The following is a 25,930-nucleotide window of genomic DNA, read 5'->3' as shown; positions in this document are numbered from 1 at the left end:
TGACTTCAGAGTGCTCAGAGGTCATCTATAACAAGGGAAAAAACTTCTGGAGGATGTTTACCTTCTGCATTTGTGATAAAAGCAATGCTCTCCACTACAGGAAGTGATCATGGATCAGGCATGACAGCAAATACCAACCATGGTAGCCCCTGCTTTTGTGGATCAAGGCAGGGTGTGCCAAGAGTATTCAAGAAGGTCAGTTTTGCAGTTTTTCAGTACCCTTGCTCTATGATGGCAAGAAGTTGCACAGAAGTACATCATCAAACATAAAGCTGCATGTATTGTGCTTTTCTGGCTTAGGGCATGTTTGTCTGTGCTTGCAGTTTCCAGTAGCTAGCTACAAGATCCAGCTGTTCTTCCAGCTCTCTGAAGGTTTTTGGCAGGTTCCCAGCACGCAAGAAATAAGCTTGTTTTCAAATAGTCAAATATAGCGAAAACTAGCTTACTTGCTAAAAATAGTGATAATTATGCTGTAAAATATTCTACCTTGAGGGATCTGGTTTTCCTTGTGAAGTCTGCTGTGAAAAATTTAATGTTCATAGCTGTTAATCTTGAAAAATGTCCTTTCCATCTTCATGGACTCAGGAATACTTCTTGTTCTCTTTAGTGTGCACTGACCTAAAAGATGAAGCAAAACACTACAACAGCAAATAATTTTATATATCATAAAGCCTGGATCCTGCATGGAAACTATTAAGCCAACAAACATCATTTCATGAGGGAAGACATTTGTTGTGGGCTTCCTGTAATTTATGGCCTCCATTGGGATAAAAGTAACAATTGTAAAGGAATTGGGACATTCAGACCTTTGCACATTGGTTCAGAACCTATTATAACATTTGCACTTGGCTTCTGAAGACTTCAGTTTAGCGGCTTATGGTCATCAACATATTAATGACTTCCTGCTTTTGAAGGGCTAGAGGGAAGTGAGCCCGCCTTGGATGACCAGAAGTACAATGCTGTTATATTCAAGTTGAAGCAGTTGGCCTCACTGATCCACATACTGCTTTTGAGATTGCCTTACACATCTTTCCATATTTACAAAACATAAACCACAAGATGCCTGTAAGATTCTTGGTGGGCTGTATTACTTTCCATACGTTATTTTGCCTTCAAGCTTCTATAGCTGTTCAGGCTTAATTACTCATGAAGAGGAGATCTTGCAAGTTTTGAGTGCTACTCACCAAATGGGTGCTCCCTCTGTTCTAGAAGGTGAATTTTGAGACCATTCATTGCAAACAAAATCTCTCTGGTTTAGAGACAAATGTTACACTACATATTCTTCGTCAGTGGGGGCTTATCTCAAGGGAGGATTTAGATGCCAGCTGTCCTCGTGCTGCAGTCAAAATCCAGTGCAGCCACTACTGTGGGATGTATTATCAGTGGACATTTCTTGCATGTAATCCTGCATGTGAGAAGATGAATTCTGTGTGCATCTCAAATCCTCTATGGATTTTTTTTGTTATTGTTCCTTCTCCTTTTCTACTTGATTGTGGAAAATTAATGTTTGCAGAAGGGTGTCTCACTCTTTTTTCACTGTCTAGGACTAAATCTTAAGATAGGTGCTTTAATGGTAGGATGGAGATTTGTGAATGTTCTGTAGGAGCTGTGGGTTTCTGGAAGAGTTCTTGCATGTTCAAGTCTTATAATTCAGAAATACAGTCTTGGCATGGTTTAGTTAGTACATATTGGTAAGTCAGTATAGGTCATGACAAAAAACATGGGAGTTGTATTTTTACTTAGAAGTTGTGATGTTTAGGAAGAATAACTACAGCAAGTGATCACATTCTGGAGCTGATGTATCAGATCATCTTCCTAGCAGAAATGCTCTTATCTTTTTTCAGAAGCTCCTCAGAATGCTGATATTAAGCATTTTATTCATTGTTGTTACTGAGAGGAAGCTGATGAAGAGTCCCAGCTGCAGTCGGGGAGCAGTTCTGGTGTAAGCTTCTGAGTTGTGTGAATAGCTGCTTTTCCTTGTCTGCAGCAGCAAGCAGCAAAACAGACAACTGCAGAAGGGCATTGTAGGAGACTTTACTGGCATGTTTTGTCTTCGGAGTGGAAAGATGCCCAAGTTACCCTAAATCAGTTCAGAGGAGACCTGATCCAGATCTGCTTGATGTTGTATTAGGGGGAAAGCTGCTTTTCTTTACATCATACCTGCAGCACCGTTTATTTTATTCATAGTAAGGTTATTCAGTAGGGCATTTTTGTTTGGTAGTTTTTGGGGTTATTTTTTGTTGTTGGCTTTTTTTTTTCGCAAAGCCAAAACAGGAAGCTTGACTTAGGCAAAAAAACCCAGCCAACAACCATGCAGTAGATATCTATATACGTATAAAGTTCATTCATCAGTCAACATCTGGTTTTGCAATAGGGAGGGACTAAGGAAATTGTGTAGCTGTAGGGACTGCAAGAATTTTGTTTGGGTTACCTCATAATGGTGTCCAACTCAAGACTGAATGTGAAAAATGAGGACTGATAAACAGGATTAACAGTATAATCACTATTACGTAATCCCTGATTTTTATTTTTTTTTAGGTAAGGACATGCATCATGTCCTTCCTGTTTAGTGACATTAGTAAATTTGGAAACATAATTGGTTTATAGTACTGTCCTACAACACAGCCATTTTCAGGTGACCTAAATTCCACCAAGTTCTCCATGCTTGGAATTTATTAGCTAGTTCTAGACTGTTTCTTCCTGTTGAACTGCTTACACATATGGCTTGTAATCAAGGTAGAGTAAAGGACATGAGTTTGTCCAGGGTTCTTAAACCCTTGCAGTAATTCCTGATACAGCTTGAGAATTAATGGGAGCTTTAAAATTACAGACATACATTATTTGATAATAAAATTGTGTAATAATCAGAATCTAAACTTTGTAGTGCTTTACACCATAATCATCCATTTTTTCATTTGATGGTTTGAAATACTGTTTCAAAACAATTGTTAAAACTGGGTTGATTTTTAAAATGTGCAAAAATAATATGCTTTATAGGCTGAAGCCAGAGACACTTGAAGATGATCTTGATAAATATGCTGCCAGTGCCATGAAAATGAAGAAAAAAAAGATTGATCTCAAAGAATTTTCATCCTACTTGGAATTTCCTGTTTCTCAGACATTAGAAAGTATGTTTGCACTTTTTGATGAGGTAAGAAACAACATAAAGTTTAAAAATTTTACTACTTTTTGTAAATTCCACTTCAACCTACTTCTGTTTCAATTTAATTCACTGAGGTCTGATTTCTGAGCACTTCACCATAAAATTTGCTTACTGCACTTCCCTCTCAATAAGGTAAGGGCACCTATCATCAGCTAAATAAAGCATTCCCTCAGCTAGAATTAAAAGGAATATCAGCTGGACAAGAACTGTCTCTTTTCTAGATGCAAAATATGAAGAGGAAGAAAGGTAGGGTCAGGCTAGACCTCTGCTGCTGCTCACTGCAGATGAATGCAGTGTCTGTTAGCTGCTATTTCGTTTACCTTGTAAATAAATTACTTGTTCTTCTGTGAACCTGAAACCTGAAGAATCTTGGCAAATGAGTTTTTCATTCCTCTGGCAATCAGTCAGAATGGGGAAATGACTATTATCTTTGTGTGGATGAGCTGCTGTCTGGACCAGGAGGAGGTGGATATGTCCACAGTGTTCTCTCTTGGAACAGATGTCATGTATTCAGGGCTTAAATTAGGGTGCGTTGTCCTCTGGTTTTAATTTCAGCCCAGTGATTCAGAGGTTTAATGGAAAAATCTTAGATATGCGAGTGAAGGGTGACACTAGCAGCACTGTCTTCCAAGAATATTTAAACTGTGACTTTGACTGAGACTGTGAAAAGAATCTGCAGAGCTTTCACCCAGGTTCTTGTCCTCGTGTGATTTCATTTCAGTGAAATGTTTTTTTTTGTCGTGGCCCATATAAAAATCTTTTTGAATATTCTGCATTTTTAGCAACTGTTAGTTATTTATGAAAATTGTCATACAAACTGCACTATTTTGATGGGAGGTTTTCCTTCACAGAATGAAGATGGCATCATTGACATTCGGGAATTTGTCGTTGCTCTGTCAGTTGTCTGTAAGCCATCCAAAACTCTGGAAACAATTCAGCTGGCATTTCAGGTAAGCTGCATTTTCTTGGTCTACATAGTTTACTTATTTTTAGAAATTACTAATACTGAAATTAGACTCAATAGATGTTCCCACATTTCCTTTTAATACTTGATTACATTTTCAAACAATATTAATGGAAAGTTAGATTAAGAGTTCATGTTAACAGGGAATACATTGCAAGTGTAAGTTGTATAAAATTATGAAAGCTTGCATCTTGAAATTGTCCTCTGTAGAACTCTGGCAGAATCCTTTTTAGCAAATTAAGTTTCAAACCTCAAGTCCTTTGTACAGATTCTTCTAAACAGTCTGTCGAGTTGTGCTTACTACTCTTAGAATATTTCAATCAAATCTAATTTTTCAAGTTAATAAAATATTTTTTTCAAATTTCCTACGTGCTAATTGAGATTTTTTTTTATCTCCTTTCTTCTTGTTAAAATTTTCTTCCCTCTTAGTCTTACCATGTATGTGTGGTGGTCCTGCAGTCTTTGTCCAGACTTGATGCTTCCCAGAAGTGCTCCTGATCTTGCTCTAGCCTCAGTGGTTTGTTGTAGCATCACCATAGATTGTTAATGCAAGCTTTTTGGTAGTGACAGCAGCAATGCTTAACCAATGAGTTTCTGACACCTTGATTTATTACTTTTCAGTTAATTTCTTTAATATTACTGTTTCAACATGCAAACTCCGCTGCATCCTGCATCATCTTTTCCCTTTGCCTTGAATTCACATGGTCTTCAGTGTTACTGAAACTGAGTAGTGCTAAGTCTTGATGCTGTCTTCACTAGTGAATGCATGAAGCTCAGAGCATTCAACTGCATGGTGCTACATTGCAGCCTTATTTTCTGTGTAGTTGTATTCAGGTTCTTCAGCATGATGACTTTGAATACGTGCTGCTGAAGAAATGAAGCTCCTGTGAATGCTTAGTGTTCACATGTATCATTCTTACCCTTCAGCCAAAATCCAGTAAATTTAGCAAAGGAGGAAGGAGCAAAAATATTTATTTCCTACAAATATTGTGGGAAATCTGCCATTAGTAGCTGCTGTTACTTATTGCTGCTTCTGAGAGAAAGGCAGAAAGAAAGGTCTCTGTCCTGACTCAGTCCATTTCAGCTATTAAATGGCATAGAAAAATAGGTGCTGTTTGGTCAGCTCTGTCTGCATACTAAAATGAACAAATTTGAAGTAAATGTAAAGGTGGCTTTGGGGAAATATTTTTTTAAATTTAGCTGTCATGCTTGATAACGTGCAAGATAATTTTATGATTTGACAGGAAGAAAAGTTCAGATTGGACAGTTATTTTCTTTCTGGAAGCATTTGAAGTTAATTAAACTGTTTCTTAAAAAAAATTTCTGTTCTTCATTATCTGTTTCACTCCCTGTCACACAACTAAGTGACTCAAAATTATGTATTAATTACAAAATATAAAGTTAGCTGTAAAACTGCAAAGAAGCTTTATTGCCTGTATTAAGAAGGGGAAGTACTCAGCGAGGGGAAGCAGGTATGGCACATTTTATCCTGCTAGTGATGATTGGAAGGGTTAAGAAAAGTCTCAAGCTGAGGAAATTTTGCTTATTCTGGGATTAAAAAATAAGGAAAGAGAACATTTTTTAATCCTTCCCTACCTCCTGTCCTGACTTCACCTACAGTAAGATATTCACACAGCTTACCTGGAGCCATTGAAGGACCTCGCTAGTTCATGAATGTATGACTTTGAACAGATGTTGTCCTCTGTCCTTCTTTCAGGACAAGTGCAACATTTCACATAGCTACAGGTTTTCAAAGTTAAAGTGTTAGTGTATGACTAAAGAACTTGAAAAACAGTATCATTATATGCAGTTGTTACAAAACTGGGGGGAGTGGGAGATAGATGTGAAGGCTGTGCTGCCATTCAATGACACCTCCATAGGCTGGAGAGTTTGATGGGGAGAGACCTGATGAGGTTCAACAAGGGCCAGTGCAGGGTCCTGCACCTGGGGAGGAAAAACCCCAAATCCCAGCACAGGCTGGGGTGTGACCCACTGGAGAGCAGCTCTGCAGAGAAGGCCCTGGGAGTCTTGCTGGATGACAAGATGGCCATAAGCCAGCAATGCCCTTGTGGCCAGGAGGGCCAGTGGGATCCTGGGGTGCTTCAGGAAGAGTGTGGCCAGCAGGTCAAGAGAGGTGATCCTGCCCCTCTACTTGGCTCTAGTGGGGCACATCTGGAGTGCTGTGTCTGGTTCTGGGCTCCTCAGCACAAGACCAGGAGGTGATGGAGAGGGTCTGGAGCATCTCTCTTACGAGGAGAGACTGAGGGAGCTGGGGACAAGAGAAGACTGAGGGGGGATCTCATTAATGCATGTACATACCTCAAAGGTGGGTGTCAGGACAGTGGTGCCCAATGACAGAGGAACAGTGGCCATAAACTAAATCACAAGAAGTACCACCTCAAGACGAAAAAGAACTTATTTATGCTGAGGGTGGCAGAGCACTGAAACAGACTTCCCAGGGAGGTTGTGGAGTCCTCCCTTTCTGGAGACATTCCAAACACACCTGAATGCACTCCAGTGCACCGTGCTCTGGTTGACCCTGCCTTGGCAGGGGGTTTGGATTAAGAGCAGTACTCTGGTGTAAGAGCTACACCTTCCCTTCCAAATAGCAAAAGAAACTAAAAGCTGTTGTGAATCTTGTCAATATAGTGTTTATACTGGCCACCCAATATTACCTGACTACTTGTTCTGTGAAAATGTAGCAGGTTTTATTAAAGAAATGTCTTGGTCTTTGCCCTATTCCTGTGAAACAGTGTGCAGGCTAGGTGCTGGGTGGCAAAAGGCAAGACTCCTGATCTGAGCGTATGTTTTCTTCCATGGAACTTCAATATTTTTATTCCACTAAGGTGTGCTGTCTCATGACAACTGCTTCTGCTTGTGTGAAGAATACATACTTGTGCCTGTTTTGTTCAATCTCATCAATTCCCACCTTCTCAATGATGTAGAGAAATTAAAAGGAAGTTTCCTAAATGGCACTTTTTACATGGTTTGATATTTTTGGTGTTGTCATGCTTGAAAAGGAGAGAGAAATATTTCAAAACCTCTTTTCTCTCACTTCACATTGTATAGGCAAATTGAGTTATTTTAAGGAAACTTAATGAAGCTGTATTTGGTACAGATGTTTTGAAGTATTCAGGTCCATTTCTCAGGGTAAAACACTGTACATACGCAAAAATGCAATGAGACTGTGAGCAATTATTCATAGTTATCAATCTGTCAGAAATAAAGCTAACTCTTTGAGGTAACTCTTTAGGATGTAAGAATATGCAATTGATTGTTTTCTACAATAAATACTTGTAGAAAATTTTATGCCCGTCACTGGTGTATGGAGTAGGATTCTCCTGATTAATACCATTTAGATACAGACATGTAATGCAAGCTTGCTTTTGGATTTTGGTCAAAGGAATCTTGAGTTTTACACCCGACCAAGTGGAAATGGTATCTGATTTAGGCTGACCTAAATATATCTCCAGATATTACAGACTGTGTTGAAGTTCCAACACGTAGCTCGATGGACTGAATATTGTTCTCAGTTATATGTTTGCAAAACATGTTAATGTTTGACAGTCTTGTTGCTGAATATCACAGTGATTCCAGTGGTTAGGACTTTTTTCTGATTTATAGCAAGCTTTACTTTCTAAGCATACACAGGTGAACTGATGATATTTTTTACCCAGACTAATCTGAAATCCTTAATATATCACATCAGTCTGAGAGTGACTAGAATTTGTAATACCAACTTTGTTTTGCTTTACTTCAGTGTAGTGCTGTTTATAGGAGCTGGCATTCAGCTTTGCAATGATTTATCTTGCTGTCTTGATTCATAGCTGTACCAGTCAGAAGGTGGAACTGTAACAGAAGAGGATTTAGCTCATATTTTGAAGACTGCCATGGGTGTGTCACAAATTGATGTTACCCATCTTTTTAGAGCTGTAGATGAAGAGGAAAAAGGAAAGATTACATATGGTAAGTATTCTAACTGCATCTGAACTGTCACAAAATGTCAAAGTTGCGAGCACTCATGTTGACAAACAAAGCAGTTACATTTTTATTAAACTCTACCTTTTTTACTTGGCTTGGTGACTTCAATATAGATAGCAGCACTGCAAACAAAGTAAATGTACATTTAAAAAAAAACGAGTTTCACCTTTGGTATCAAATGCCATGTTTGCATGTTTTCAGTTTTCCCTTCCTCATCAAGTCACATAATAGGAGGATTAGCTCCTTCAATGTTTTCTGTTCTATGACTTCCATGTATGTGAACGTGTATTTTTAAAGAAACCTGCCTTCGCTCTGTCTTGTTGTTTTTTCTTGTGCCTGAGAGCAGGAAATGAGGGAGTTAATCAGGCTGTCTATTCTATAGTCTGCAGTGTAGGTGGAATGAAGGCAAGAAAGTTGCATTTGAAAAATTGAGACCTGGGTGAATAGATTGTGCTGAGAGTCGGAGTACTTATATGTTACTTCAGATTATTTATGTTTTACGCAGTAAGGTTTGAATTTCATTGTATCATTTGAGTATGAGCTGAGTTGTTGATAGCCAGCATATTAAGTAGATGTGCTTATGACATACCCTGTTCCAATTGTTTTCCCTCAGGATAATCAGTATGTATTTCATTGGTAAAAATCTTACAAAATAATAATTAGTTTTAGTAAATTATAGTTTCTACATTATTGATTCCTCTGTTTCAAGCATACAATACATATGTAAAACTTCAAATACACAAATGTTTTAGAGTTACTGAAATCAGTATCATTACCACTGTCCTTTCCATTTTGCCTGACTATTGTCTTCTCTCCTTGATTCCTGCTGTACTATCCCTTTCCTTTCTGTGCCTCTATCTGTCACATCCCCAGCATTTCCACATCCATCCTGCCCATTGTCTTTTTCCTGCTCATCACTGTTGCTCCTTGTCTTCCAAATCATATTGTGCAGTGACTCAGCTCTTCCCCCCACCTCCCAATCACCGGCTTCAAAAATACCAGCACAAATCTTAAGCTGGTAAGCGTAGCAGAATTGTAATTTTGGCACATTTCATTGTTTGAGAATAGCTAAATTTGTAGTCATGTACAAGTGAACTCAGACCAGGTTATGTAAGTTACCAAAGAATTCATATTTTAATATTAATCTGTAATTGGTGCATTTAATCTGCACTTTTTCCCTAAGTAGTCATCATATGTTCCCATCACAAGAAAATCTGGACCACCAAGAGACAGCAGTGGCCACTGGAGTGCTTGGCCCTCATTTTCACTATTTTATATCCTGTAGTCAAGATTAGGTTTTTTGTGATGGAACACAAAGTAGGTAGGAGGATGGTGTTTGCATAATTTCTTTGAAACTTCCCTTAGCAGTTTTTCTGAGAGAAGTGCTCATTTTATAATAGAAACATGTCATTTCAACATATCTGAAAGTTTAATAGTGGGATTGAATATCCAAGTTACTAGATTAGAGAATTAGAAGGTGTAAATAAACTTTTAGTATTGCATTTCTGTCTTGAGAGTTCCTGACATAAATATTGAACCTCTTGCCTTTCTTGAGAATATGTGGAACTTCACACATGCTCAATTTATTGCACTTACTAAAAATGGAAGGTGAAAAAACTTGCAGACCACACAGTTCTGAGGATACTGTCAAGACAAGTTCTGAGAAATCAAAGCATTGTATCTGGTGGAATTAATGTTACTTTGGATACACACAGCAGAGGTCTACTGACAATCTCCTTTCTAGGGTGTTGGAATTTAAAACAGGAATATTAAGTTGAGCCTTATTTGTAAGAGGAAAAGATAAAATACCCAAAGTATCAAACCTAAATTGCTGCATGCACAGCAGAGTCCTTGAAGCCACAGATCTCATCTCAAAGGAAAAGCTCAGGTTGCAAGTAAACAGAATAATCAAGATCAACATCAAGGATGTGAATCTGAGTTGTTGGAAATCTGAATTTTTGTTGCATGGTTGAAAGCACTTGGGTTGCCAGAGATTTATGTATCAGTTCTCTCACGCAGTGTGCAGTTGGCTTAGTTGTTCAGATGCAATTTGACTGCAAAGCTTTTCCTTTTAGTCTAATATAGACAGAGGCAAGATTTATCAGTCTTAAGACATGATTCTGGAGAGTTTGAATAGGTTCTCTAGGATGGCATGTCAAATTCTAGGAAACTCTCCACCAGCTCTTTGTAGACAATTCAGACTGTGAAAGTGTTCTGAAGACTCACTGGCTTGCTGTAGCCAGAAAAAAAAAGGGGGAATTTGCCATATTTGAAGTATCTGTATGGATGAAGAATCAGGGAAGGAAGAATTATTTGCTTAAAATAATTATATATTGATCAGGATTATAATATTTTTTCGCTTAGTGGAAACAGAAACTAGAGAAGATTAATGAACACAGAGCTTCCAGGAGGAGCATCAAGTAGTAGGAGGGTGTTTCAAGGGTAGGAGAAAAACTTCTTGAAGTTCTTGTAGTGCATATGCATACTTAATGCAAAGATATAGATATGACTCTTAACTCCACTTTGGGTTCTTTCTTTGTCTCTTTGTTTTTAATGGAGGTGGGAAGCAAAATCACCTTTTTTCCCCAAGTTAATGACTGAGGTGATCTTTTAAATGTTTCACATTTCTGATGAATAAGGCAAATGGTATTCCAAGCACTTTCCATTGCACTCTGCTGAGTACAACTTCAATAAGTATTCCTTAATTCTTTGAGTACTTATTTCAGCAGGACCCAAAATGTCAGCTTACTGAGATCTATCCAGAATGTTACTCTGTTCAGTTTGGATTGCCCTTTCCTCATAAAGACTTTATCATTTATATGATCCATCAGCCTGTTGTACATAGAGTTTTTCAACGTAGATGGTAATGTTGGTTTTCATGACCTAAACTTCATCAACTTTTGTTGAAGTTATAGGTCCAGAATGCTCTAGATCCATATGGATAAAGGATGATACCCACTTCTTTGTGAGCGGAAGGACAAAGTTACATTTATTGCCTTCTCCTTGCCTATCCCTTTGCAACAGTTCAGAGGCAGGGTTGCCCTACAACTTCAGTGCCCCTGTGAGCCATATGGCATTCCCTTGCTCCCTTGCCCTTTGCAATATTGAAAAATCATTGTCATCTCAAAGAGTGGCAGAGAGGGAAGGCTGCAGTGTTTCTCTTCTTCCATACCAGCCCAGTTGTAGGAGGAACTGGGCTTCACTCCTTTGAAAGGCATCTTCAGGTGTCATCTGCTCTGCACTCCAGGGAATTCACATCATCATCTGATCGTGAGCCCTTCTGGGATAGCACAGTGAATTTCAGTGGGAGGTGTGTGATACACTGTAGGTGACTGCATTAGTGAAAACATTCACATCCAGATTTTTCTAGTGTCAGTTTGCATTATAAGAATAGCTTCTTGTTGCTTGGTTCCTGTACAGTATTGTGTGTTCAGATCATGTCTGATTAAAGTCATATGGGCAAATTGAGACAAAGTTTCAGTGTCTGATTTTCAGCACAGAATGTTACTTCTGGATGTTAAGGATTCCCCACTCCCCCAAGAACTAATCTGGCTTTTCTTATTATTGTGTTATTATCCAACATTAAAATCAGGAATTCTTTCCTGCGTTATAGATTATCTCCTCAGTGTTATTCTCTAAAATATTGGGACTTCTAAAATGCTGAAATCTTGAAAGCAGAAGGCAGCAATGACAGCTGCTGTTAGGTTGAAGCAAACTGTGAGTGCAAAGCATTAAAGGGCATGTTTGCAAAAGAGTTTTAAGCATTTAAGAAATGACTGCTCTTGATGTTCAGTGATCTTCAGCTGGAGGGCTTCTGTACTTCCCCAGTGAATAGTGAAATGCTGTGTCAGGGCATGTGGTGCTCATCATGCATTTTAATGCAAATCTGAGTCTGTTTACCCCTTCATACAGCTAAGCTCTGGCCTGAAGTGTTTTCAGAGGGCTTAGATAACTCTTTGCAGCATCTCAGCTCTGCAGATGTGATAAAGTTAGGCTGAAAGCTAAAGCAAGCACTGGGGATAGCATTATGTTAACTGCTATTTTCCTCCAAAGAAATCATGTGATTATATATGTGTAAGTATTCAAATTTAGCATCCTTCTGTTTCAAAGAGCTGATTCTGTGCAACAACTATTTTTTTTTAGATGACTTCTACACATTTGCTGTGTTGCACCCACACTTTGCAGAAGAATATCTCTATGCTGATCAGATGCGAGCTGAGAGTGGCTTGGAGACTTCACCTCTTTCTGCTCCTAATGGGATCTGTACTGACTTCAGCCCTGACAGCAGTGGAGATAGAAAGAAGCCCTTGCAGAAGAAACTGAATTAACACTACAACTGTTACCTTCCTCTCCTGGTGAGAGGGTTGTATTTTCTTGGGATTTTCATAAGTCACTCCAGTTATACAGCAAATACCAGTTTTGTGTGTGAAAGTTCTACCTGAATACCATCCTTTGAATCACATGTGCTATGTTTAACAACATGTTCCAGGTTGCTTTGGGAAAGGTGTGTTTATTTTTTTTTTTTCAAAAGGTCTTTGAAAGGCAAAAATGTGAATGTGCTTCATTATTAATGTTCATATTTAAAAGGAAGCGGCACGACTTATTTATATTCCATTGGCTAGTTCCATGTACCAAGTGTCGCACAAACTGTGCATGTATAAAGAAACTGTAGCTACTATGGTGTAAAGTGCACTTTGGTGATTAGTGTTTTCCCTAATTATGGGGATGTTTATTTGGGGCCAAACTTTGCTGTCCATATCTGAATAGTCAGTCTTGTTGATTTTGGTGGGAATTATTCTCTTCAGCAAGGCGAGCATACTTTGGCCCTTTGTTTTGGTTTCAGTGAACAGTTTGGAAACAGTAATACAAAAACTTGCTAAGGATTACTTTTTTATTTTTATTGCTGAATGACAAAATTGTTTCTCTTTCCATGGTAGAATGAAAAGGAAAGGCTTCTTATCCCTCACCCCAACACTTTTCTACTGTAATCTTCCGGATGCAATTAAACATGAATTTTTCCAAACTGACATGCCACATACTGTCTGAAAATACATAATTGAACTGTTCGTGCTTTCCTCTCATAACCAATTCAGATCATGACCACACAGCATTTTATGGGAGATGTATACAGAGCTCTATTTGATTGAGATTTATCAGGAGTCACAGTATGGATAACATAGCATGGAATATGTCATGGAAACTTAGGTGTATCAGCAGAAGTTGGAAGAGGTTGCAGTCACTTCAGAGACCAAGCCAGCAGCAAGTTGCAGAACATCCTGAAGAAGTGCTAGTTAAATCTCTATAGCAACATTCCATATACTTCATAGAACATATATGAAGCTTAGAATAGTTTAGAACTGTTTAAAAAAACTACCACACTTGTATTAGTAATCATATGTTTCCTTTTGTAAAGCCAGATGCCTTAACTGCTACTGGAGGTCTCAGAGAAAAATCTAGAGTATTGTAAAACCACGGAACTTCATTGATTGGGAAATGTGACAGAAGCCTCACGGAGTAGGAGGGAGGACTCTGTCACAAAATAACTGTGATGGTGACTCTGTCACAAAATAACTGTGATGGCAGCTCTGCTTCCAAACAAAAAAATCTTTTAAGTAATTTCTGACCAGTTTTGTAGGGTTTTGTGCATGGAAAGCTATTGAGATTTGAGTCTTCCACAAAGGAATTTGAAACTAGATTTGAAAAGGAAGAATTTTAGCAAAGGATGTCTGTTTGTACCAAATGCTTTTATAACTATTTTTTTAAAATAATAGGAGGTGCTTTAAAGCTTATTAGGGTATTGGAATGTGTCCTTTGAAATCCTGAACTGTATGTGGCAGGTCTCCAGACTGGAACTGGCTTTAATAAAGAGGGTAGGAGGAAAAAATGTAAGAAAATATGCTTTATGGGGCATATGTGGAGGTAATAATTACATTTTTGATTTATCTAGGTAACAAAAGCCAAGCTCATGGGGTGGCAGCAGACTGGCTGGCAAGATTTGAATTAAAGCTGATCATGACAAATAGGAGAAATTGATTGAAAAAATAAGACATATGAGAAACTACACTTAAGTAGGAATAGTCAGCTGCACAGAGGAGGGAGTGAATATTACTGTGCTATATCTGGAGGCAGGGATGGCACAGAATATGTCAAGCTGAGCACTGTTAACTCTTCGCTGCAGAAAAGGTGCTCTTGATGGTGGAGTGCATGAGTATGTGGCCTGTGAGAAGCAGGGTGGATTTCTTTGTTACCAAGATGTGATAAGGTCTTACCTGAGGTACCTGTTCATATTGGGGCATCTGAGAGAGATGGGGTATAAATTAATAAAGTCTGAAGGACAGAAAGTACTCAAAAAGAGATCAAAAGTATCCTTTAATCCAAAGAAGAGGACACTGAAGGAAGATGTGAACAGTCTTTAAATATGGGAAAAGTTGCTACAGAGGAAATAGGAACACTCTTCTCCACAAGGATGATAGATGCTGGCTGTTAATTGAAAAGGCAAATTAAGCATTAGGAAAAGTCTCTTACAATATGCCTTATTAAGCTAAGGAGGAGGGTTATTTCAGGTGGGGTGAACAGCCTGCCTGCCTTCAGTGGAGGAAGGAAGTTTTTGAAAACTGGAGTTTTTGAAAATAGAGAAGCTCCAATAGAGACACTTGATTTTGCTGATCATGTCCCAAGGTTACACTAAGATGTCCCTGAGGTCTGTTTTCTGTAATTATACAGGATGTAAGGGAAGGCAGGTGTAGTCTGGACATATTGTATCTCTACAATAATATGGCACCTGGCTCAAGCTGGCTAAGATAGTTATCTTTTGCTTTGTATGTGAGCTTGGGAATGTGAGAATTTCAGAATGCGGGGAATGAGAGAGTTCCTCAACATGTGTCTGGAAAGAAGAGGTAAGCTTAGAATCCCATGGACAGCTCTGAAGTGAGAGACACTCCAAAGGAGATACATTGACCACATCTGTGAAAAAGCAAAGAAAGCGGAATGAAGTTGGCTAAATACAAGTGTGTCTAATTTGCATGTATGGTGTGAGTAACTTGAGGGTCTGTTTTATGAAAGCCCATAGGTTCATTGACTTTTTTTTTTTTATTTCTGTTTTATAATTGTTTATTTCTGTTTTATAATTTACAATTCTGTGGTGAGTGTAATGACTGTACTTGTGTGCACCTAAGCTGTACAGAGTGCATTGGAGGGCGCTGCAGCCTGTAGTAGATGGGCCCTTAAACAGGCTCCACAAAGAGGCACTGAAAGTCCCGTGCCCCAGTGAGCTCAGCCCAGAGCTGCTGCTGGAGACCAACACAAGGCACAAGCAAGTACTCTTGGTGGATCAAAACTCATTTAAAAATTGGTTGATTAAATCATTAAAAAAAAAAATGCATAAGACAAAACAACAGATTCTGGAAGGAAATGTGATTCTCCCTCTTCTGAGAAATTACTGAATGAGATAAAGACGCAATAGGAGGAATGATAGGGTGAAGGATCAGCCTGCATGGAAACACTTTTAGATCACACATTGTATCACAAAAGTTGAGATTAATCCATATAATTCCATTAATTTTAGCATTTGTAGTATATAATATTAGACTGCCTTGTAGTGAGAGAGAAGCCACATTACCACAGTTCAGAAGCCTGAACTCAGGCTCTTGAGGGCAGAGGCCTGTAGCACATCACATGGCTGCAGCCATACTCTCCTTACAACTCATCCATCAAACCCCAGTTGCAGAAGTGTTTCAGTAGTTCCTGATGAGAAGCCTTTTTAGAGGCACCTGACTGTAGAGCAGCTCGATTGCAACAGTTAAGTTTCAGTGACCTGATGCAAAGTCAGAGAAGAAGTGAAAACTTCCTTTCCCCTTCACCAAATGTTGACATGTAAATGCTTTCTGTTAAAATATTACTGATTTTATAGGCAGATTGGTATATTTTAGCAGGTACTATCAACACCCCCTAAATTTACAAGGGGACACAAGCAGACTTAGCAACTATTTAACTTAAATGATCCTTACACAAAAAATGCAGGGTTGTGAAGGCATTTAACATTTCTGATGAGCATTTTTGTACTCTTACGTAACACTGCCATCCCTTGCCAGTAGAGTTCTTGCATCAACCTGAATTTTTATGTATTGTATGATACCCAGCCAAGGCACTGGGTATCTCTTCTCATAGCCTGAACAAGTATTTAAAGTTACCCAGAAAACTACAAAATCCAAAATATCTGAAGTTTTTGGGGGGGTTGTTTGGTTTTTTGTTGTTCAATTTACATTTTTTCAAACATAATGAAACCCCACTAAAACCAAACAAATGTTTTGTGGGTGCAAATGATGTTTAAACCACTGTCTCTAGCACGGTATGGCAAGTGTTGTTACAGATTTTTTGGGGAGTCTGTTGCTGTAACAGATAAATTTAAAACACTTCATAGGAAATTTATAAGCCTGATTGAGAAGCTAGGCTGTACACTTAGTTTTATATTAATTAATTAATTACACTATATGTTTTAGATGCATTTATTGTAGCTAGAATGATCTAGGTGTGATAAATAGCAACCAGACGTGTGTGTGTTTGCTAATCCCGTTTTCGAGGTGTAAATCCTTAGGTCACAGGGGTTGAAAAGGACACGTGTGCAGTGGGGAAGTGATGCAACCTCTTTAGTGACACAGCTGCCAGAAGTAAATAGCTAAGTGTCAAACAGAGCTCTTTATTAATATCTTCATGCAAGCTGAATGACTTCGTTAGCTAGTTTAGGCATTGGGGTGGTTGTAGTATTTTTGTCTTCACAAAATGCAGTAAACATTTTCCTGTAGAATTCATTGTTGCCCTTCAACATCTGCTAAATTTATAAAGCAGGTGTGGTTTTATATATTTATGAGTTCCCTGATAAGTTCATCTTTGGTATTGCCAGTAAATTATTCTTCCTACTTCCTACTTTTAATTATTCTTCTTTTACTTTTACCATGTGGTAACTATAGCTTCTCATATTAACTGTTTTAGTCACCTTCTGCTCTCTGCTCCTTCAAAAATAGCATCCTCATTAAGGACAAATTAAAAAAAAAAAAAAAGCTAACAAAGTAAACCCACCTGCCCTGACTTAAAAAATACTAGCTGCAGAACTGTAGAGAAATCTAGTAGCATGTGCTGTAGATCCTGTGGTCTCAGAAAAAACCTGTAAGCTTTGCATATGCTATGGACTTAAACTAGGCTGGAGAGAAAACAAAATTCTGGTTTAAAGTTCTCACCAATTAAGTTCATTTTTTCTTTAGATCAGAGTGTGGGTCATAATACTTTCTGAAATGTTGCATTTCACCTAATGTGAACCCTATGTTTTTTTCTCTAGCAGAGCTTTCGTGAGTACTCTAGAAATAGGAAATGACAAATACACTGGCCAAGAGTTGTACATTAGCAAGATTCAAATTTGGCTCCTAAAGCCGTATTGAGGCACAGAAGCTCCCTGTGAACCAGGCACTTCAAATAGTTTGCTACTTTTCAGATATCTGAACTTCAGCTGATTAGGAAGACTTAAATTAACAAATTTTTCTAAATAAATCACTACCAAAAAAAACTGGAAGAATACAAAATGGAAATAAGAGTTGTCATCAGTGCCATTGATAATTAGTTATTAATTAATTATTAATTGATCAGTCCAGCAAAACTGCAAGATCTGTTTCACATATGAGCAGGAGGGCTGACATGGTCATTCAGGTAATTTTACTATCCTGACTAGGTAGAATTTAAGAATTGAAGGTAAAGTCCACTCAGAAGGTGATTTCTTGAAGGTACTGCAACATCCCAGTAATGTCTTGGTCACTGACAGTGGAGATTTCATCTTCTCACCCTGCCTTTTTTTCTTTGAATTATGGAGAAAAGTATTCAAACCATGACAGGAACCCTGTAGGATCTTGTTACAGGTAAAAGCCCTCCAGCACCACCTCAGAGATACAAAGGTGATAGTTCTGTGGAATAGTTATGGCGGTGAACTGGATATGACAGTGCTGGTCACCAGCATCTTGTGGTCAAACCATGTGCAAATGATAATACTGAGTTAAAACTACTGAGAGAACGGAGCAGCAAACAGGGCGTCCTTTAGATGTGTTTGGACTTGGGTCTGTGAGTATTTCCTGTGTCTCATAGTGCTTAAGTTGAGACAGTTTCTTTCTCTAGGAAACATTTCAGGTTTCTTTCAAGATACTAACTACTTTGACTTCTTCAAGTGGAAGAGTGCTTTGTTTTGTAGAAAGCAGCTTCTTTTTACCCAGATGGTGTGATGTGCTTTATCATGTGTAATGTGGTTAAACTGAAATGGGTGATACCAAGTGAGCAGAGGATATAAGAGGCTTATAAAATAGAAGGTTTATGTTTCTGTGAGATATGCTGACACATTTCTGCACAGTAGTTGACACTGCCTAGATTGTCTTGCAAGTCCATTATGCAAAATCATTTTACTAGTTGTGGCTGTTTATTCCACTTTCCTTAGCAGGGTGGCAGAGCAGAATACTCCTGTGCAGACCAACTTTGGGTATAGATGTATTTGCAGTTTTAAAATGATCAGTGTCTGGGAAAAGAAACGGTAGGATCACCTTAGCACTGATTGCACCTCAGTAAGTTATTTCTGTTACGTAACTTAGCTCTTTGGAGTATTTTTTTATTAGCACAGTTATCATGCTTTATTCTGAGCTAAGTTGAACAGAGCCATATGAACATCAGAGCTCACTTAAGATAGCTTGGGGATTTCAAAAAAGGTGCTGTATGATAATCTGTTGGTAGAGTGTTACATTTCAGTTTTTTCACTTTGACCAAAAACGTCAGAAGCAAGAGAAAAAAGTCATGACTTCTGTAATACTCTATTTTTATACTGTCAATGGGGTGTTTTATTCAAGAGTGCCAGTTCTGAGCCAAAGTCAGCTGAAGAAAAATCAGGCTGAACTTCTGATTCCGAACCAGCAAGTAGAAAATCCCATCCATGCCCAGCATGGCAGCAAAGCCTTTACTCTGCAGCTGGCCTTTTCCCACAGTAAAGAAGGATCTTTTCTGCCTCTTGGGCTGCTGAATTCCATTTACTGTATCCCTAGTTCTTGCTTGTGCTGTCTGTTCTTTGTAGGTTTGTTGCAGCCAGAGGGAGACCCTGCTGCCTCTTTAGCTGAAGTGACATTCATGGACTTTTCTCCCTGAGCCGGCAGCAGCAGGTTTCACCTATTCAAGTCCCATTCTGATAATGCTACCCAAAACTAAACTATTTTAGCTCATGCCTGCCATTAGGTACAGAACTGCTTTTTCTTTTCATACACTTCAGCCATTGCAGGTGTGTCCAGGTGACAGCAGGTCTGGAAGAGCTTATGAGATTGTCCTTCTTCCTGTGAGCAATACAAAATTAAATTTAGAAGTATTAGAAGTTTACAGTGAAACCTTAAATTGGATTGACTCCTGACTCTCTCTATATATATCACTTTCTGTGTGAGCCTGTTCACTTCCATGTTCCAAATGCAGGATCTATAAATGTGATTGCAAACAGTCTCCTCATGGATACCGAAGAAAGCTGATGCTCAGACACTTTTCATCCTACCATGGTACTGGAAATGAAATTCATCTGACAATAGGTTGTTTCTAAGTCTATGAATGTATATGGGGAAATCCCAAATACATGTCTTTTATTCACTATCCAGCATGAAGACAATTTTGTATTTTAAATGCTGAAGAAATAAACTTTGAAAGATCTTTTATGGCCTAAGTATATATTTTTTTGTCCTATGTTTTCTTTTATAATGAACTTCAAGCAAAATATTTCTTATATTTCAAAAAGGACATTTAGGTTAGCAAGTGCTGTATTTTCCAGACAACAAAAGCAGTTTTAAAGTGAACACCTGAAAATGAAATTGTATTTTTAAATATGTGAATTCGAATTCCTTTAAGTTAAACATGTCTCCTTAGCAACTGTATATACTTAGAGAAAAAGCAAACCCATTGCAGCTGCTTGTCTTTATAGTTGTTTGTGTTTGGTGATTTGTTTATATTGCTTTTTCATATTGCTCTAAGGGTATTAAAGTCCATGTAAATCAGCAATGTTAGAAATAGAAGTCAGAAGTAAATTTCTTTAGAAGTGATAGAATTTGTTTCCTGGAAGAGGACCAAGAGTAAGCATCAGCTAACCTTGTATTATGTACTATACTACTTAAATGTTGCAGCGTTGTGCTGAAAGTGTTTGACATCTGTTCAATGGGACCACTTTCTAAACCTTTTTATAATTCCCAGCATCTGTCCAGGTGTGTAAGACATTTCTAATTTGATGACAGATACTAGTTGATCTTTTTTGGAAAAATAAAATTGAGTAATCAGCAAGCTGAGAAATAACTCAGAAAAAAATAATTTTGATCTCTGTTGTTGAACTTGCATTGAGGATATCATTTTTATACTTTGGGAAAAAAAAAAAAAAGATTGCTATGATTTTGAACACACTTGAAACTTGAAATGCAAAACCGAAAAAGTTAACACTGAAATTATCACATTTTGGAATTTTCTTGTACTTCTACTGAATCCAAGTTAGGCACTGCCATGAAAAGGATGCTTTTAGCTGGAAACCTGTGTTGACAGAGGAGGAAGCTGTTTTGTAGGGACTCCTTGTGAGGTATCACGTGGTTGTTCCATCAGTGGGACAACTTCTATTGCTGACTTCAGGACTGCTCAAACAGAGCTGGTGTGTTTAAAGAAAGAAGGTTTTTACTGTAAGAGCCCTTGGATGTGCAGTGTAAATCTGTAACAATATATAGTGCTACTGGATAATAATGATCTAAATGCATATTTTCTGCTGTAAATTTCCCTCATGTGGCTCCAATGATATGTGTACATAGACTATTACCTTTGCACTGAACTGACTATACTTCATAAAATGAAGAGCAAAAACAAGTATTGTACTAAAGATGACCATACTTTGTGGCTCCAATTGTGGAAATACTTTTGCAGAACAAAAGGTATAGCTTCAGTGTTATAAATTTGATTTTTATATTTTTTATTAACATGCATGGAAGACTAAGGATAATATTTTTTAAAAATGAACTTGGTTTTTGTACATTTTTTCAATGTTTAAAACTATATGATTTAACATTACCTCTGAATGCCAGTGATCAGTAAATTTTTAAAGGAAATACCTCAATTCGAGCATTCTTGTCTTGTTACTTGTCTGATAGGTTAAAATGGACTATAGGGTGTGATGAAGTGAGCATATGATATAGGTGCTTAAACTGTGCTATAGAAGGCATATGATGATTTACTGAAAGGGACCTAAATGATACACTACAAGTGTTGAGTGCAGTTACACAATCATGGCTCATTCTGCCCAACTGGACATTTTCCTCATGAATGGCTTGTAAATTAAATTTTCAGCGTGAAGCCAAATTAAAAAAATGAAACAAAAAATACTTCGTTTCCTCTGGATTTTTTTTTTTTTTTAACCACAGTGTTTACCATAAGGGAAAGGATATAAACCATAACTGTGAGTAAGACTGAGTCCATATATGTTTAGGCATGCTTTGTTGATGGGTGTTCTCTGTGTCAGTGTGTGTAGGAAAAGTGTTTGTTTACCTGACAACTGGGAGGATGAAATGCAGGGGTTCAAAGGGGGAGGGAGGGGAGGAAAAAAACAAGAGAAAAAAAATATCCCTCTGTCACAGCAATGTTGTCTCCAGTTCTATTTTGTGTGCTTAAAGAAGAACATGGAAATATCAAAAAGTATTCAGAAAAGGGACTCCAGAATTCTGGGAGAACAAGTCCGTCTAAATTAAACTGAATTAGCTCTGGCTACATTTTTTTTATTCAGGAAGCAGACAAGAAGGGGTCCAGCACTCCAGACACTGAAAAATGGATAATGGAGGGTGGAAAAAAGGCATCCTCTGAGGTCCAGTGGGTGTAAGCTGAACCATTCATATGAACAGTATCGAGAATAAAAGTGAACCCCTGGGGAAGCTCACCAGAGAAATAACAGACATTCAGGATGATTTGAAGATTTCAAGGGAAGACTTGTTAGTGTTTTACTTAATGTTATTCTCTAATTTCAGGTGATGGAGTTGCCGTGGTTAACCTCAGCTGGCAATTAAGAGCCACGTATCCACTTGCTCACTCTCCCCTCACCCGTGGTGGGAAGAGGAGGAGAACTGGGGAAAAAAAGGAAAAACCTGGGGATTGATATAAGATCAGTTTAATAGCTGGCATAAAATAATAATGAAAAAGGTGACAACAAAGAGAGGGATAAAACCCAAGAGAAACAAGTTTTGCACAATATAATGACTTACCAGCCTCTGACCAACGCCCAGCCCCTCGCTGAGCAGTGATCCGCCCCTCCCAGCAATTCTCCCAGTTTATACACTGGGCAGGATGTTCTGTGGTAAAGAATATCCCTTTGGACAGCTCTGGTCAGCTGCCCTGGACATGCTCCCTTCCAGCTTATTGTGCACCTCCTCACTGGCAGAGCATGGAATTCATCCCACAAATGGGCTTGCCTTTGCCCGAGGCAGCAGTAATCCAGATTGCTTTCCCCATAGTTTTTACATGCATTACAGGAACTTTATCACCTTCCACACGACAGTACATAGAAGTGTTGATTAGGTAGGGCCAGCCAAAGTGGCAGATCCTCTGGTCTTGATTAACCACAGAGCCTTTGCTAAGTGTGTATCCCAGTGTTGGAAAACCCCACCTTGTTCTGCCTCTTCCTCATGTTCTTGTGGTGACCTCACTTTGTTCTCCTTTACTGAACAAGGTGACTTTTGCATCCATGTCTTCTCCTGTACAGGAGCAGCTGATACCAGCACGGGTTGGTTCTCAGGGCCAGGTGCTGTGCCTGTTGCTGGGGTCAGAGTAGCTGCAGTGCCTGTTCCCTTGTCATCAGATCCAGAGACCTTCTTCTCCCCCTGAGGGTCATTTATAAGGTTGAAGAGGACCCAGTAGGCCTGGGCCAGACCCCAGCACGTTGCAATCATTTGTGTCTCTGGAATAGCCAGGGCACGAGCATACTTTTCCCAGGTGTTTCACTAGTTTTTCCATCTGCACTTGTTCAAGGGTGAAGTTCCAATACATTGGAGATTCCCGCTGTCCTGGGCACCTGCCCATGCTGTCCCACTGTAGTGGGTTGGCCTGGATGGATTCCAGGTTCCCACCAAAGCCTTTCTCTCACTCCCCTCCACAACTGGACAGTAACAAAAGGTTCATGAGTTGAGATGAGAACAGGAGAGATCACTCATGGAGTTCTGTCACATACAAAACAGGCCAGAATTATAGATATTAATTAAATTTATCACTAACAAAGTCAGAGCAGTATAATAAGAGGTAAAATAAAAACTTAAAAACACCTTCCCCCCACCAATCCCTCCCTTCCTCCCAGCTCTGCAGGGAATGGGATGGTCAGTTCATCACCCGACATTTCTCCTGCTGCTCAGGGAGAGGAGCCCTTCCTTTGTTCTGCCATAGGTCCCTCCCATGGGAAACAGTTCTCCATTAACTTCTCCAGCATCAGTCCATCTCACGAGCAACAATCCTCCCAAAACTACTGCAGCATGGGTCACTCTTCCACAGGGTGCAGTCCTTCCAGGACAGGCTGCTCCAGCATGGGCTTCTCTCTCCATGGGCCTCCCCTGGAGTCAGAGCCTCCTCTCAGGCATCCATCTGCTCCAGTGTCAGACTTCTCCATGGGCTGCAGGTGGATATCTGCCTTCCTGTGGATCTCTATGGGCTGCAGGGGCACAGCTGGCTCACCATGGTCTGCACCATGAGCTGCAGAGGAACCTCAGCTCCCGTGCCTGGAGCAGCTTCTCCCCTTCCTTGTCCACTGACCTCGGTGTCTGCAGAGTTGTTCCTCTCACATGTTCCCACCCCACTCTTCTCTGGCTGCAATTACAACTGCCCAAAACCTCTTTTTTTGTTGTTGTTTTTCTGAAATATATTATGATAGAGGTGCTACCATTTCTACTTGGCCCAGCCTTGACCAGCAGCATGTCCAGCTTTGGGACTACCAGGGATTGGCTCTTCTGGACATGGAGGAAGCTTCTGGCAGCTTCTCACAGAAGCCACCTCTGCAGCCCCTCTCCTGCTACCAAAGCTTGGCCATGAAAATCCAATACACCTCCACACCCTGCCACTTAGGAAGTATCCAATCCCAGGGCAGGTCTCTGGGTAGGGTTCTTAAATAGCTGTTTGATTTTAGGCCAGACATGGAACACATGCAGGAGACACAGCAATAGGAACAATCTATTAATGAACAACCAATTCAAAATTTTCAAAAGGTGTCTCCTCCATGGATTGGTTCTCCAAGGAGAAAAGGTAAAAGGCATAATTATTAATAGTTGTCTTCAGATGGCTCTCAAAATCCAGAGCTGGCAGCAGTGCTGAATACAAGCACCAGGTTAGTTCCATGGCCAGCCATTCCATCATACCATAAGCTGGAGTTGCAAAGTACAACAAAATTATAACCTTGGCTCTGTCCCCATGGGTGACAAACAGCACAACAGGGATTATTTGGAATGGGAAATCCTGTAAGGTAACACATAATGCAACTTTTAAGAAAAAGCACACCAACTCTGAGAGCAAATAAATCAACATTGTGACCAGCAACTATGAAACTAATATAATGAATACTTGTATTTGTTCTCATGCATTCTTGTCAGATTTGTCATTATGGCCGGGCCCCATATCAGATGCCAAAAAGAAGTGTTGTAGATTAACCCTAGCCAGTAACTAAGTACCATGCAGCCCTTTCTCCTCCCCCAGTGCAATGGGGAGGAGAATCAGAAAAAGGGAGAACCTGTCAATTGGGATAAGTATTATTGCTATTACTATTATTATTATTATTATTATTATTATTATTATTATTATTATTATTATTATTATTATTATTATTATTATTATTATTATTATTATTATTATTATTATTGTAAATAAAACTGATGTAAATAAGAGAGAGGAATAAAACCCAAGAAACACAACTGATGCACAACGCAGATGCTCACCACATGCTGACTGATGCCAGACCCTGTTCCTGAGCAGTCATCAGCCCCTCCTAGGAACCCCCCCAGTTTATATACTGGGCATGACATTCTGTACTATGGAATATCCCTTTGGACAGTTTGGGTCAGCTGTCCAGGCTATGCTCCCTCCCAGCACCTCCTCACTGGCAGACCATGGAATGCTGATAAGTCCTTGACTTGAGGTAAGCAGTGCTAAGCAACAACCAAATCATCAGCGTGCTACCAGCATTATTCTTATGCTAAACCCAAAACACAGCTCTGTACCAGCTGCTAGGAAGAAAATTAACTCTATCCCAGCTGAAACCAGGACAGGCCTGAATGCCCTTGACCTACCCAGGTGTCTGTTCTCTCTCATCTGTGCCGCAAGGAAACTCCTGGTTGTGCCACTGCGCTGAGCTGCTGGGGCAGTTATCTGTAACTCGTGCTTTGCCTCCTCTGACCCGAGTACCTTCTGCCCAAGCCTCCCAGCTGAGGTGTACTTGAGGTAAGTACTCACATCATTGCTTTCTTCTGGTTGACCCACACACCAGCAGACAAGGAAGGACCACAAGAAATGCTCCTTTTTCAATCCAAGCACAGGGCCGGGAAGAGCCTTCCCAGCTCCCTTGAGAGACAGCGTTTGGTAGCTCAGGCCTCAGAGAGCAGAATGTGACTGACGATAATAATGGTGACAATGATAATGATGATGGTTATCACAGAGTCACTCAGAATCCATTCAGGCCTCTGAGATCATCGAGTCCAACCTGTGACATCAGCTAGACCATGGCATAAAGCACTAGGTCCTGTCTTTCCTTAAACACCTCACAGGGACCCATCATCCAACTC

The 25,930-nt window shown here is 39.3% G+C and overlaps 1 protein-coding gene across 2 annotated transcripts in view; it reads left to right on the top strand.

Annotated features, from left to right (window-relative positions):
- Positions 1-19,814, top strand: part of LPCAT1 (lysophosphatidylcholine acyltransferase 1) — a 65,859-nt gene extending 46,045 nt beyond the window's left edge. For both annotated transcript variants that reach the window (XM_041408043.1, XM_041408042.1), the window contains 4 exons: positions 2,998-3,151; positions 4,015-4,113; positions 7,955-8,093; positions 12,252-19,814. In XM_041408043.1, coding sequence (XP_041263977.1) covers positions 2,998-3,151; positions 4,015-4,113; positions 7,955-8,093; positions 12,252-12,436 — 577 coding nt within the window. In that variant the 3' untranslated portion in view covers positions 12,437-19,814. The remainder of the gene's footprint in view (positions 1-2,997; positions 3,152-4,014; positions 4,114-7,954; positions 8,094-12,251) is intronic.
- The last annotated feature ends 6,116 nt before the right edge of the window (positions 19,815-25,930 follow it).

The sequence above is a fragment of the Onychostruthus taczanowskii genome, unplaced genomic scaffold, assembly GCF_017590055.1.
Source record: "Onychostruthus taczanowskii isolate IOZ18803 unplaced genomic scaffold, ASM1759005v1 scaffold29, whole genome shotgun sequence".
NCBI classification, from domain to species: domain Eukaryota; kingdom Metazoa; phylum Chordata; class Aves; order Passeriformes; family Passeridae; genus Onychostruthus; species Onychostruthus taczanowskii.
Note: the sequence above shows the minus strand (reverse complement) of the source record. Positions and strands in the feature narration are given on the sequence as shown.